General features: G+C 38.2%; 1 protein-coding gene across 1 annotated transcript in view; it reads right to left on the bottom strand.

The window, feature by feature from the left end:
• Positions 1 to 15,474, bottom strand: part of MORC1 (MORC family CW-type zinc finger 1) — a 160,613-nt gene that overhangs the window by 69,053 nt on the left and 76,086 nt on the right. Inside the window, exons 15-16 of the mRNA XM_077771811.1 lie at positions 5,960 to 6,088; positions 2,253 to 2,358 (exon numbers count right to left, since the gene is read on the bottom strand). Of these exons, the coding sequence (XP_077627937.1) occupies positions 2,253 to 2,358; positions 5,960 to 6,088 (235 nt within the window). The remainder of the gene's footprint in view (positions 1 to 2,252; positions 2,359 to 5,959; positions 6,089 to 15,474) is intronic.

Genomic DNA, 15,474 nt, shown 5'->3' with positions numbered 1-15,474 from the left:
GCTGACCGTACCACTATATTTCTGTAAATAGAGACAATGCCTCTTTTTACCCCATCACTCTGGCCCTCCATTCATCAAATGTTGCTTAAAAACTATATTGCATTTCTCATCACTTTAATACAGCAATTTCATGAGATTCTATCCAAATCAATGGCACAGGGTTTTGCTATTTTATGGTGTATTCTCAAAGTACACAGCTCTAACCAACCATACTGAATTAGAGCTATTAATGACTTTCAATAAAGTATCAACTCTCGAGTAACTGCCCTCATAATCAGGAGTTTTTCTTTATACATCCCCTAAATCTCTCCCTGTCACATGAAGCATATTTTTTGTCCTAATCTTTTCAGTGGAAATGAAATGCACACGGTCAAAATTATGTCAGCATATTTCAAGACTCAAGGACATAAATTATAAATATGAGATGACTCTCTGCATTTCAGGCTTTGAGAGACCATCAGTTTTCTGTCAATGTGGCTAAATTTATCACAAGGGGCACAATAATACAGCTTTGAAACTAATTTTGCTATGTTCTCTGATGGCATCGCCACATTTCATGAAGAGGATGAGAGTGTGCCAATCCAGGGGCAGCGGTAAGCTGGAGGTAAGGAAAACTGGAGAGGACAGATTCCAGTTCTGTGAGTCCAAGAATGCCCAGGACGGGGTTCGGAAGTCATAAGATATGTGCTAGACCTGTGGGGAGGGACCTGAATTCTTAACACCAAGAAGACCCCAGTAACCAGAAACTTAGTAAATGGTCTTTCTAAGGGGCTCAGCTGGACCCAGAGAAGATACGGAAGGCACTAAGGTTACACCCCGTCCTAAGTGATAGCCAAGTTAAAGAGAGGTTCTGTCACCCGTCCAAGGTTTAACAGCTAATGGAGCCAGGCGTCAATCCCAGGCAGTCTGGCCCCAGAGTCGGAACTCTAAACACTATCCTAATGTTGCATGGAAAGTTTTTAGCTCGCAGGAAGGGATCAGTACTATTAACTATTCTAAATACTGAAACTGAGCCAACTCGTGGCTTCTATGTGGGAGATGTTTAGGTTGCGAGTTAGGGCTGGAAACTAGTGAGAAGTCAGAAGACTCTGGCCAGTAGCTTTTATCAACAGGTTTCTCAGCCCCCATCTAGGTTTCAGCTTTCACTTCTGTAAAATGAAGGAGTGAGACTAGATCAGTAGTGTATAATCATGCTCGCTGCGGCTCTGAAGCTCGAAGCTCGAAGCTCCCTGGAGCTTTTTGCAGAGAGTATAGAACAGAAATGATAAGTGGGTGTCTTTGGTCCCCAAATTCACAGCTTCTCATTCAATCAGGAAAGTTCTGCATTTATCTTACAGATTCAGAGGCTGAGATAAGTTTTATTTGGAAAAAAAAAAAACAGGTTCTGCTGCAAACCAAGAAATAAGACTGAATAACCCCAGAATCTGAGAAATCTAAGCACCCTTACCACTTCTGGCATTTTCCTTAGTCTCTATACATGGCTAACTTGAGGACTCCTGGTGGAAGGGGTTTTAGCAGCAGCAGTTTCTAAATGTTTTGTGGTTTTGTTCTCTCTCTTGGTTTTTTGTTTGTCTATTTTAGGGCTAGATAAAAATAACCAAACAGGAGTTATTACTCTCATGTCTGCATTAGCAATATTGATCCATTTATGCAGACCAAAAACTTAGGACAAACTCTATGGAGAAGCAATGTTTGAATTAGGGGCCTTCATTAAAAGTGGGTATTCACTCTTTTCTCCCCAAGGAAAGTCATGTAAGTCTAATGGGCCTGTAATAATAGTGACATTCATCAATACTTAATTAGCCTTTTTCCTGTTTTAGTCTGAACTTCTTCCTCCAAGAACACAAAGCAATGAAATCAATATGTGACTTAAACAGAAAGAACACATGGTCTAACGGGTTAGTGCCCCTGAAGACACCCTCTGGATAAGACCTCTTTATGATAAGGCCATACGTTGTGTGAAAATGAACTGGAAGACAAAACTCAAACACTGGGTCACGGTCTCCTGCTGTACACGTGCCTACAAATGCACATCCCAAAGTTTGCAAATAGTTACATGCAGGTCTCTTCTCCTGATGGAAAAGTACACTAACAAAGTGTTTCTCCATAGGTGGCAAAGAGCTAGAAACAGTTCACAGGGATGATAGCTATTAAGCTAAGATTTATCTACAGCTGACATCTTCCAGTCTCATACATAATTATTTTAGGAATTAAAAATGGATAAAGAATTTTAGAAAACTATCAAAAACTACCTGTTTTCCAAGAGGTTAGGGTTATTTGCACAAATCCAGAGGTCAAAAAATTCTTTTTCCTGATAATTAATAGAAGACGGCAAGACTCTCCATTTAAGGCAAAGATCTGACAATGAAAACAAAATCACACACAAGAAAGACAAAAGTCAGAAGTGAACCGAGCACAGTACCATGTCCGATTACACATACCAAAAGTATGAGGTATCTTTTGAACCAAAGCAAGCTAATCCATGAACGCATACCTTTTATATTTTATGGCACAATGAGTCTGGGATTCTAAGAGCTACTCTGGGACATCACCACCAATAAATTACTATTATTGTTTTGTCATTTTTGTTATTGCTTAAGTGCCTTCCAGTTGGTTTCTGCTACTTTCAGCCAAGAGAATCTTAATAGGTTCCTCTCCACGTCTTCTTGAATAGAGGAAGACTTCTAGTGACTTGACTCTTCCATTTTCTCGGATCCAGTATTTCTCTGCTGCCAACATCACTTTCCATCTCCAACCACATGACTGACATAACAACGAAAATCAAGTTCTCTGAACCCTTCACACAGTTTCTTTTCCTGCGTTTGTCTCCTGCTCATAACTCCACTCTCCAGCCTACAGTTTGGTTTTTGACTTCATCTATTTCTTCTCTTCACCCCTTTCTTGTTTTTAGGACCAAGGGACTCCACTCTTTCCAGGCTATTCTTAACTTTAATCCTGAATACTAGCCACAAACACAGCTAATGGCTCTTAGGTAAACATTATCCCTGTTCACCTATGATGGAAGCGGTTTGTACACTGGTTAAGAATACACAGTGTTCGAGTCATAGTGGTTAAGAACTGGAATAGCTCGGGTGCCTGGGTGGCTCAGTCAGTTAAGCTTCCAACTTTGGCCCAGGTCATGATCTCATGGTTCATGGGTTTGAGCCCCTGCTTCGGATTCTGTGCCCCTCTATCTCTACCCCTCCATCGCTTATACTCTGTCTCTCTCTCAAAAATAAATAAAAACATTAAAAAAATTTTTTAAAGAACTAGAATAGCTCTACCACTTGCTATCTCCATGATTTTGGACAAATTACTTCTCTATGCTTCAGCATCATTATCTGTAAAAAGATATTAATATTAGCACTTACCTAAAAGAATTATTAAGGATTATATGTCATAACAATTATAAAAGCATTATTTGTCATGCTAAATTTTATGTGTCAATTTGACTGGGCCATGGTGTACCCAAATATTTGGTCATACATTGTTCTCAGTGTGTCTGCGAGGGTGTTTGGGATGAGGATAACTCTTGCATTGGAGACTGAGTTAAAAAGACCACTTCCTAATGTGGGTGGGCCTCATCCAATCAGTTGAAGGCCTGAACAGAACTCAAAAAGGGTTACTGTCTTGTAAGTAAGAAGAAACTTTTTCTTCCTGACTGTCTTGAGCTGAGACATCAGTTTTTTCCTGCCTTCACACTCAAACGAAAACACTGGCTCTTCCTGGGTACCAAGCCTGTCAACATTCAGACTGGGACTATATCACTGGGTCTCCTGGCCCTCAGACCTTCAGACTCAAGCTGGAATTAAATCAATGGCTCTCCCGGGTCTCCAGCTAGCTGACTGCAGGTCTTGGGACTCTTTAGTTTCCTTAATCATGTGAACCAATTCCCTGTAATTAATATCTATCCATCCATTCATCTCTTCTTTTGGTTCCGGTTCTCTGGAGGATCCTAATATGCCATCCTAAGTGCTTAGTAAACTTTTCATGTGTTAATTCACTTTATTTTCTTTTTTTTTTTTAAATGTTTTATTTATTTCTAGAGAGAGAGAGACAGCGTGAGCAGGGGAGGATCAGGGAGAGAGGGAGTCACAGACTCTGAAACAGGCTCCAGGCTCTGAGCTGGCAGTCAGCACAGAGCCCGACGCGGGGCTCGAACCCACGAACCGCGAGATCATGACCTAAGCGAAAGCCGGACGTTTAACCAACTAAGCCACCCAGGCGCCCCAATTCATTTTATTTTCACAAAACTGTGTGATGTAACTATAAATGCTAACCCCATTTTATGAGTCTGAACCCTGAGGCTTAAAGAAGTTAAGGAATTTGCCCGATTTCATACAGCTCTTGGGTCTAACAGACTGGATTCTGACAGTACCCTGCACACATCAAAAACACACAGAAATTTTTAGCCATTATTATTATCATCCAATAAGTTGTTGCACATAGTTATCAATTTCCTCAATTATACCTTCTAGATACATACCATGGATGTTCCTCTCAAACCCCATAGCCATGCCTGTATCCAGACATGAATAATTTCTCCCTCCATCCTGGATTATGCCCGTGGCATAAGCTGACCTCAACCTTTGCTCTAGCCTCTCCCTCAATTCAACCTGCACTGAGCTGTGAGAGCAAGCTTGCTGCAAGTTACATATGACAGTCAGGACCTCTGCGGACCACCCCAAGGATGAGGCGGGAGAGGTGTCCCTTTGACACTGTACATAACTACAAAATTGTGCACACGGCTGTGAGCTTCTTTTGTTTGCCCAGGTGCCTTCCCCACTGGGTGGCAGACTCCTTGCAGATAAGAGAGAATCTTTAGCTCTCTGTGGAGTGGCTGGAGAATGTATGAGAAGCGCACACTAAGTGCTGAGTGCTTCAGTGATGTTGTTCTACTGAAATACTTCCAAAGCCTTGCCATTACTTATCAGAGTAAAAACTCCTTACTCTGGCATTCAAGTCCCTCTAATAAATTTACTCAACCTAAATAAACTTAGCTTTTATTATTAATTCATCATTCAGTAGTCCATGTCTAAGTACTAGTTAACACAGTGCTACATATTAAAATTTTTTAAATTAGTGTTTCTGTTATCACAAAAATTTTAGCGGAAGTGTACCCTTGATATTAACACACATATCCCACTATGTCTCTGCCTATCAAAGTTCTACGTTACGGAGAGGTAGAGGAAGACGGTGGTGGAGCTGAAGGAGCCGAAGCTCACCTCATTCCATGAACACAACTAGATAACTATCAAATCATCCTCAGTGCCCCAGAATAGACCAGAAGACTGGCAGAACAAACTCCACAACTAAAGGGAGAGAAGAGGCCACATTAGAAAAGGAAAAAAAATAATTCTACTTTAAAGACCATAGCACAAGCTACCTCTGTCATGAAGCCTGGCCTCAACTCCCTCCACTTCCCTTTTGGAATCCTCAAATAACTTCATGCCTCTTTGGCATCATTTACCTAATTCTCATCTTTATTGCAATTAGTTTCGTGTGTATCTTAAGCTCTCTCCTAGACCCTAACCTCTTTTTTTTTAAATACAATTTATTGTCAAATTGGTTTCCATACAACACCCAGCGCTCATCCCAACAAGTGCCCTCCTCCAAGCCCATCATCTGCGTTCCCCTCTCCCCCACCCCCATCAACCCTCAGTTTGTCCTCAGCATTTAGGAGTCTCTTATGGTTTGCCTCCCTTCCTCTCTGTAACTTTTTTCCCCTTACCCTCCCCATGGTCTTCTGTTAAGTTTCTCAAGATCCACATATGAGTGAAAACTTATGATTTCTGTCTTTCTCTGCCTGACTTATTTCACTTAGCATGATACCCTAACATTGAAAGCAAGTACCCTATCTTACCCACCTTTGTCTTTCTCACACCCCATTTTTAACAATGACTTACTTGCATATTGACTCACTAAATGTTTGCTGATTGGAATGGAATTCAACACTCACCACACTGAATGATGAATGGTATGTCCATGTCTTGTCTTCTTTGATACTGAATAGAATCTAAAGATTTCTCCATGTCCTTGTTATTCTGGTATCCAAATTTATTCCAAAACCATGTTAGATTTCTATTACCTTAAAAAAATGGAAAAAATAATGAAAGAAAAGTAAATCAACAAGATCAGGATTGATAAGCAAAGTTGAATATAAACATGTTTATATACAGTATTATCTTGGCTATGTAAAAACTAATACAGAGACAGAAATAAGAAATAAAACTATTAATATTAGTTTTCTCTGAATATGAGTATGGGTGAAATTTTCCTCTTCTTTAAAGTTTCTTACATTTCCCAAACTAAACATAATAAATACATTATTATATTTGTTATGATGGTATAATATTTTTGTAACAAAATTAAAAACAATAGCAGTTACAAAACATACACATATCTCTACTATTGCAATAAGAGACATTGATATTTAAGACTTTTTTCTTAACTACTCCCAGGACCAATTGTGGTTGTTAAACTTAAAGGCCAGCCTGAAGATTATCGATTCAATGTGGCACTTGGGTGACTTAGCTGGTTGAGTGTCCGACTTTGGCTCAGGTCACAATCTCATGGTTGATGAGTCCAAGCCCTACACTGGGTTCTCTGCTGTCAGCATAGAACCTGCTTTGGATCTTCTGTCCCCTGCTCTCTGCCCCTCCCCTGCTTGTACTCTCTCAAACACGAATAAAGGTTAAAAAAAAAAAAAGATTATTGGTACAGATATTTATCACCTGGCCTCATAGCCACAGCTTCTCATCTTTATTTTAGCTCTGGCTCTTCTCCTTCTAGTCTTTTATGTCTTAGCCTTGGCCCAGATTCTATCCTCCCTCCTTGCTTAGACACAACACCTGTCATGAAGGACCATTAGGAGCCCTTCTTAAGAGGCTGTGTTCTCATCCTTTGATCCAGCAACTGCACTGGTAGGACTTTTCCCTACAAACATGCAAAACAAAGACAATATATATTACAACACTGTTGGAATAGCAAGAACAACAACAAAAAATGGAAACAACATAAAAGCCTAAAGAGGAAAATGATAAATGCTATTTCCAAACAAGGGGACTCAAGGCAACCTTTGAAACAGGCAGTGAGAGCTAAATGCATACATAGTTGCTTCAAGACCTCTTTGACAGAATGTTAATAATATGTTGCAAATAAAGATCTAAAATAGAATACCTAATATAATCAATTTTTGTCATTTATACAAAGCTTACACATACACAATTCTGAGGGTACACCTTTCTATTCCTGAAAGGAAGCAACAGAAAGTTTTAATAGCACTGGAGAGAGAGCTAGAAGTTGAGAAGAAGGCCAAGGAAGACACTTTCACTCTCCATTTTTAACCGTCTGAACACTTAGGTTTTTTGTGTTTTTTTTTTTTAATTTTTTAAAAGCTTACTTATTTCTTGAGAGAGACAGAGAAAGCATGAGTCGGGGAGGGTCAGGGAGAGACAGAGGGAGAGAGAAGATCCCAAACAGGCTCTCTACCACCAGCGCAGAGCCTGATGCCAGGCTAAAGCCCCCGAAAACGTGAGATCATGACCTGAGTCAAAACCAAGATTTGGACACTTAACTGACTTAAGCCATGCAAGCACCCCCTGAAAACCTTGTATATTTTTACATGTGCACATATTACTTTAAAATTGCTTTTTAAAAAAAGAACCCATGTTTACCATTCTGTCCAACATGGTAACCACTAGGCACATGTGGCTACTACGCGCTTGAAGAGTGGCAGATATAAAACATTTCATCAATGCACAAGGTCAAAACAATGAACATCTAACATACACACCTTGGAAATAAAAAATATGCAACAACCTGAACCTATGACTGCATAATCTATACAAAATACAAATAAACATCCCTGCACCTTGCTCTGCCTGTTAAAATTTAGTTCCAGAATGCGGTGTGCCATTAAGAGCAGCAAGGAAGGAAGGCAGACTTCAAGAGGAACTACGAAATTGGGCCTGGCTGAAAGCTACCCTCACAGATTCCCAGGTCTCCTCCCTTGTCGCTTCACAGAACCCCTAGCAGCTCTCACATCAAGTTTCCTTTTGGACTGTGGTTCTTGGGATTTTCTCAACTCAAACTTGGCTTTCTGCTAACTGCTCAGCACGCAGTCTTGCCCCTACCCAGACTCCACTTCTTCATTGCACACCACAGCCTGAAATGTTCTTTGGTGCCTGCACAGGGCTTGTAAGACTGTGTTCTCTGATTTCCACGTGAACTACTCAGCTCTTACTAAGTCAAGGAAAGAGCCGCTGTAGATTTAAGTCGGGGGACTTCTAGTGTTGTCTCTGCCATACATTAGTTGATAATTGTGGGAAGCTACTGAATTTTCTGCTCATAAAGTGAGTGTTTACAAACTTGCCTTACAGGGTTCTCGTAAGGAATAAATGGGAAGGGGTGTTAAAAACTACAGCACTCTGCAGAAATTTTAGTGGCTGCTGCATTATATTTGTCCTCTCTTTCAGTATTGCTTCTCCAAGGAGTCTGTCCCTTTTGAAAGGAGAAACTGTGCTTTATAACTTTGCATGCCTTCAACATAGAGCTCAGCATCCTGAACAGGACAAGCCCTCAAAAAAATGTTGCTGCTGATCTTGACAAAATATGTTATTAATGTGCTATTTGGGTTAAAATGAAGGTGAAATAATGTCTCTCCCTGAAACATTAACTGAACACAGTTAACACAACCCAACTCACTTCTACAAGTATCAACCATGAATCCCAACATAAATATCTTAAGGTTCATGAAATTCCTAGGATATTAGAAACACCAGTATATACCTCTCAAGGGCAGGATGATACTCTGTGATCATATCACTTTTTTTCCTAATTTTTAAAAGTGATTATTTATTTTGAGAGAGTGAGCAAGCAGGGGAGGGCCAAAGAAAGAGAGGAAAACAGAATCCCAAGCAGGTTCTGCACCATTAGCATGGAGCTTGATGTGGAGCTTGAACCCATGAAGCATGAGATCTTGACCTGAGCCAAAATCAAGAGTCAGATGTTTAACACACTGAGCCATCCAGATGCCCCTTTTTAAAAAAATTTTTTTCATCTTTTATTTATGTGATCATACTACTCTTTAACACGTGTTACATTTTAGTTTACTTTATGCCTATTTTTCCTTCTAGAAAGTGAAATACTTAAAGACAGTGGCTATGTTAGGATCTTGTTTTCAGAGGCAGATACACAGAGATTAATGTTTACTTACAAGACTAAATAATACTGAAGGGTAACTGGCCATCAAAGCAGAACAGAGCATTCAGTAACCCAAACATCATGACACCCAGGTCTCATGGAATATATACTATTCAGAGTAGATATCAGGACAAAATATAACAACCAGAGTTCTTCACTCAGTATCAGAAATGGCTTTTTCTGAACTTTTCTGAAGTTCTGAATAGAACTTCAACTTTTCTCCTCCAGATAGAAACCACTCAACAGTACAACTTACAACATGTTACTGAAACCAAGTTCCAACAACTGGATGCTGAAGACTAGGCAAACGATTCATCAAGTGGATAAGTAAGCCAGAGACTGGCCATAGGAGAAAACCTATCATGTCAGTTTCTACTTTCTTTTATGTATTACTCTGTCTATAGAGATTTATGCAGATACCTCTGGAAAAAAAAAAAGTTCCTTCCAAAAAAGGGAACTTCCACCAGGCTATCAGTGGATATTTCAGGAGAAACTTTCTAAGTCAAGAGAGTGTGGGATAATATAATCAAAGTGCTGAACAAAATGACAAGAACACCACCGCCTGCCAACCAAGAATAATTTACCCAGGAAAGCTGTCCTTCAGAAATTAAAGAGACACTAAGAACTTCCGAAACAAAAGTTGAGGAATTTCATTACCACTAGACCTGCTGTATAAGAAATGCTACAAGGAATTCTTCAAGCTGAAATGAAAGGACACTAATTAGTAACTTGAAAGCATGAAAATATAAAACTCACTGGTAAAGGTAAGTATATAATATTCTAATACTATGATGGTGGTGTATAAATCATTTAACTCTAGTATAAGGATTAAAAGACCAAAGTATTAAAGATAACTATAGCCATGATAATTTTTTAGTGGATGCACAATATTGAAACATGTGAACTGTGAAATTAAAAACAAATAATGTTTGTGGGGAAAAGGAATAACAAGGTGGAGCTTTTGCATGCAATTAAAGTTAAGTTGTGTACTACACTTCAATTCAAAAAAAGAACATCCGTAAGATTCAATATCCTCATCGCTTCTCGGCCTTTTGGCTAAGATCAAGTGTAGTAAATTCAATATCCTCTCACGATAAAAACTCTCAACAAATTAGGTTTAGAAGAACTGTACCTCAACACAATGTAGGCCGTTATGTCAAGTCCACAGCTAATATCATACTCAATGGCAAAAGTTAAAAGTTTTTCATCACAATTAGGAAAAAGACAATGATGCCTACCCTCACCACTTCCAATCAACATTGTACTGGAAGTCCTAGCCAGAGCAATTAAATATGAAAAAAATAAAAAGCACCCAAATCAGAAGTGAAGAAATAAAAAAAAAAAAAAAAAGAATTCTAGTTGGCATATAACATGATAATATAAATGGAAAACCTAAAGACTGCCCACCAAAATCTGTTAGAACTCATCAAAAAAAAAATCAGTAAAGACAAAGAATACAAAACCAAATACTAAAATCAGTTGCATTTCTGCCACTAACAATGAACTGAAAGAGATCTCAAAGAGATCTCAAAGAGGAATTAAGAAAACTTCTTCATTTGCAAAATAATGTTGTAAAAGAAAACCAAAGTGGGAAGCATCACAGTCCTGGATGTTAGCCTCTACTACAAAGCTATAATCATTAAGACAGTATGGTATTGGCACAAAAACAGACACATTGACCAATGAAATAGAATAGAGAACCCAGAATTGGACCCACAGATGTATGGCCAACTAATCTTTGACAACGCAGGAAAGAGTATCCAATGGAAAAAAGATAGTCTCTTTAGCAAATGATGCTGGGAGAACTGGACAGCAACATGCAGAAGAATGAAACTGCACCACTTTATTGCACCATACACAAAAATAAAGTCAAAATGGATGAAAGACCTAAATGTGAGACAGGAAACATCAAAAGCTTAGAGGAGAAAATAGGCAACAACAATCTTTGAACTCAGCCCCAGAAATTTCTTGTTTGACACGTCTCCAAAGGCAAGGGAACTAAAAGCAAAAGTAAACTATTGGGACCTCGTCAAGATAAAAAGCACCTGCACTGCAAAGGAAACAATCAACAAAACTAAAAGACAACCAACGGAAAGGGAAAAGATATTTGCAAATGACATATCGGATAAAGAGCTGGTATCCAATATCTCTAAAGAACTCACCAAACTCAACACCCAAAAAACAAACAATATAGTGAAGAAATGGGAAGACATGAATATTTTTCCAAAAAAGTCATCCAGATGGCCATGAGACACGTGAAAAGATGCTCAACATTGCTCATCATCAGAGAAATACAAATCAAAACCACATTGAGATATCACCTCACACCAGTCGGAGTAAGTAAAATTAACAACTCAGGAAAGAACAGATGCTGGGAAGGATGTGGGGATATGGAAAACCTCTTGCACTGTTGGTGGGAATGCAACCTGGGGCAGCCGCTCTGGAAAGCAGTGTGAAAGTTCCTCAAAAAAAAAAAAAAAAAAAATTAAAACAACCCTATGTCCCAGCAATAGCACTGCTAGGAATTTATCCAAAGGATACAGGAGTGCTGATTCATAGGGGTACATATACCACAATGTTTAAAGCAGTGCTTTCAACAAAAACCAATTTATGGAAAGAGCCCAAATGTCTATCAACTGATGAATGGATAAAGAAGATGTGGTTTATATATACAATGGAATACTACTTGGTAATGAGAAAGAATGAAATTCTGCCATTTGCAACAATCCGAATGGAACTGGAGAGTATTATGCTAAGTGAAGTAAGTCAGCCAGAGAAAGACAGGTATATGTTTTCACTCATATCTAGAACTTGAGAAACTTAACAGAAGATCATGCGGGAAAGAAAGGGGAAAAATAGTTTCAAACAGAGAGGGAAGCAAACCAGAAGACACTCTTAAATACAGAGAGCAAACTGAGAGTTGATGGGGGGTGGGGGGGAAGGGGAGAGGGAAAAATGGGTGATGGGCAGTGAAAAGGGCACTTGCTAGGATGAGCACTGGGTGTTGTAGGTAAACAATGAATCACAGGAATCTACCCCCAAAACCAAGAACACACTGTATACACTGTATATTAACCAACTTGACAAGTCACATTTTTTAAAAACAATAAAATACTTAAGATTAAATTTAACCAAGGAGGTTAAAAGTCCTATACACTGAAAACTATAAGACACTGATGAGAGAAATTTTAAGTCCTGAAACCATAAAACTTCTAGAAGAAAACATAGGGAAAAAGCTTCTTGACATTGGTCTGTTTTGGATACATCACTGAAAGCAAAGATAACAAAAGCAAACAACAACAAAAAAATTCAAACAAAAAATAAATGGGATCACATCAAACTGAAAAGCCTCTATTCAGCAAAGAAAACAATCAACAAAATGAAAAGACATCATAAAAAGGAAAATATTTGTAAACCATATATCTGATAAAGGTTTAATACCTAAAATATGCAAGGAACTCATACAATCCAATAGCAATAAATACATACATACAAACATACATACACACTCACACTCTGATAATAAAATAGGCAAAAGACCTGAATAGACAGTTCTACAACAAAGATATACAAATGGCCAAAGGTACATGAAAAGGTGTTTATTATCAGGGAAATTGCAAATCAAAAGCACAATATAATCTCAAAGAGAAGAGATAACAAGTGTTGATGAGAATGTGGAAAAAAGGGAACTCTCATGCACTGTTGGTGGGAATGTAAATTGGTACAACCATGATGGAAACAGTATGGAGGTTTCTCAAAATATTAAACATAGACCTACTATCTGACCCAGAAATCCCACTTATGGACATACATTTGAAGGAAATAAAATGTCTTACAGAGATCTTCAATATCATGTTCACTGCAGCATTATTCAGAATGGCCAAGATAGAGAAATATGGAAACCTATATGTCCACTGATAGATAAAAATATGATTAGATAGATAGAATAGTGGGGTGCCTGGGTGGCTCAGTCAATTAAGCGTCGGACTTCGGTTCTGGTCATGATCTTGAAGTTTGTGGGTTCAAGCCCTACATCAGGCTCTATGCTGATAGCTCAGAGCTCTGGAGTCTGCTTTGGATTCTGTGTCTCTCTCTCTACCCCTCCCCTGCTCATGCTCTGTCTCTCTCGGCTCAAAAATAAACATGAAAAAAAACTTATTTAAAAAAAGAATATCCAGCCATAAATAGTTTGACATACCGTCATTTGCAATGTAAATGAAACTGAAGGCCATTATGCTAACTGAAATAAGCCAGACAGAGAAAAACAAACACTATATGGTATCATTCATATGTAGAAATCTAAAAAAAGAAAGTTGAATTCATAGAAACGGAAAGTAGAATGGTAGTTGCCAGTGGCTGTAGAGTAGGGGAATAGGGAGATGTTGGTCAATCGGTATAAGCTTTCACTAGTAAGATCAATAAGTTCTGAGGATCTAAGGTATGGGATGGTGCCTGTGGTTAGTAGTACTGTAAGGTATACTTGAAATTCACTAAGAGAATAGATCTTAAGCAACCTAACTCCACACATACAAAAAAGACAACTGTGTGAGGTGAATGATGATTAACATGATCATGGTAAATATTTCATAATGTATAGGTAAATCAAATCATGTTGTACATTCTAAGTATACACAATTTTTTTTTTGTCAATTATACCCCAATAAAGCTGGAAAAAAATCCTTTTCTATCTAGTCTGGTAATAAATAATAAAACTAATAATAATAATAGTAATTCATTAAATCGGGTTGGTCTTAACTAATGGTGTGGTATATAATTATGGACATTTGGTTACATATGTGGTTTTAATAACTGATGTTATTGTTAATGTATCTTAATGAGGGTTCTTTAATTACCCTTTCATCCAGAAGACAATTAAAAGAGCTGAAATCTCAAAATTTGAAAAGTACTTGATTTTTTAAAGTATATCTTAAATATTTCCACCCACCTATAACAAGCACTATGAAGAAAACTGAAAATTTATTGATTCCAAAATTATATTATTTGAACGTCCTCAAAGGTACTCTGATTTTAAAAATTCAGTTTATTTTGTAAACAGGAAATGGCTACAAGCATACAGGTGATATTTAAAATTATGAAACAATACATATCTTGAAATTTTTGTTTGAATAATCAACAAGCTTATTAAATTGGTGGAATAATCAGAAATTAATGCACACAGATTTAAAGTCCTAATTCCTAGAACAAGTATCTGAGAAAAAGTGAAAATTTAATTTACTGCTAGCTATATATGGAGTACTTTATTCAGAGTATTTCTAATGCTTAAATTAATCTGATTAATTTTTCAGGAGCCCTTTAAAACTCAGGAAAAATAATGGGAACTGCTGCAGTAACTTACTAAACATTTGCCAAACACCAGTAACTAAAAGAGCAGTTTCACAAAGACTGTGGCTCTTAAAAAGAGAAATGTAACACCCTCCTAGATGCCAGTTTCATATCTATTCATAGACTGTACAAAGACATCCAGTGACTCAATTAGCCAAGAGGAGAAGTAATGAAATTTAGTAATAAGCTACCAAAGCAAAGCTTTGATGGTTTCAATCAAAATAAGGAAGGCTAAAACAGTTATGAAATCAAAGCAAGAAGAAAATCATGAGATGAAGGTGCTTATCAGGTCCCTGACTTCGGGATGTTCTGCAACTAAACAGATGATTATACTCTATTTTTAAAGATCTCCTGAAACAGAAATTACATCTCTATTCTCTGGATATTGTAAATCATGCCTCCTGCTCTGTCGAAACTGTCCTGTTTATCATTACCCCTCATTCTTAGCTAAGCTAGATATCAGACCTTTTGTAAGCTGATCCATGTTTAACTGTTGGATCATTTATATTCTTTTTTTTTAATTTTTTTTTTTTTAATTTCTAGGAGAGAGAGAGAGAGAGCGCGCGCGTGCAGGGGAGGGTCAGAGAGAGAGGGAGTCACAGACTGAAACAGGCTCCAGGCGCTGAGCTGGCAGTCAGCACAGGGCCCGACGCGGGGCTCGAACCCACGAACCGCGAGATCATGACCTAAGCGAAAGTCGGACGCTTAACCGACTAAGCCACCCAGGCGCCCCAGATCATTTATATTCTTGATGGAATCTCTTGGTTAGGAATGGCAAACTGGTTTCCACGAATAGGCCAACTCCAATCAGCTGGAAGTGATGACTGTACACTTTTGAAGCCAATGGCCACTTATAAGGAAGAACTGCCATTACAGCTTAGAGAATCTGTGAGGCACGTATGAGAGCTGCTACATAACCACTTATCC

The sequence above is a fragment of the Crocuta crocuta genome, unplaced genomic scaffold (assembly GCF_008692635.1).
Source record: "Crocuta crocuta isolate KB4526 unplaced genomic scaffold, BGI_CrCroc_1.0 scaffold56, whole genome shotgun sequence".
NCBI lineage: Eukaryota > Metazoa > Chordata > Mammalia > Carnivora > Hyaenidae > Crocuta > Crocuta crocuta.
The sequence above is the reverse complement of the archived record's forward strand: the minus strand, read 5'-3'. Positions and strand labels throughout refer to the sequence as shown.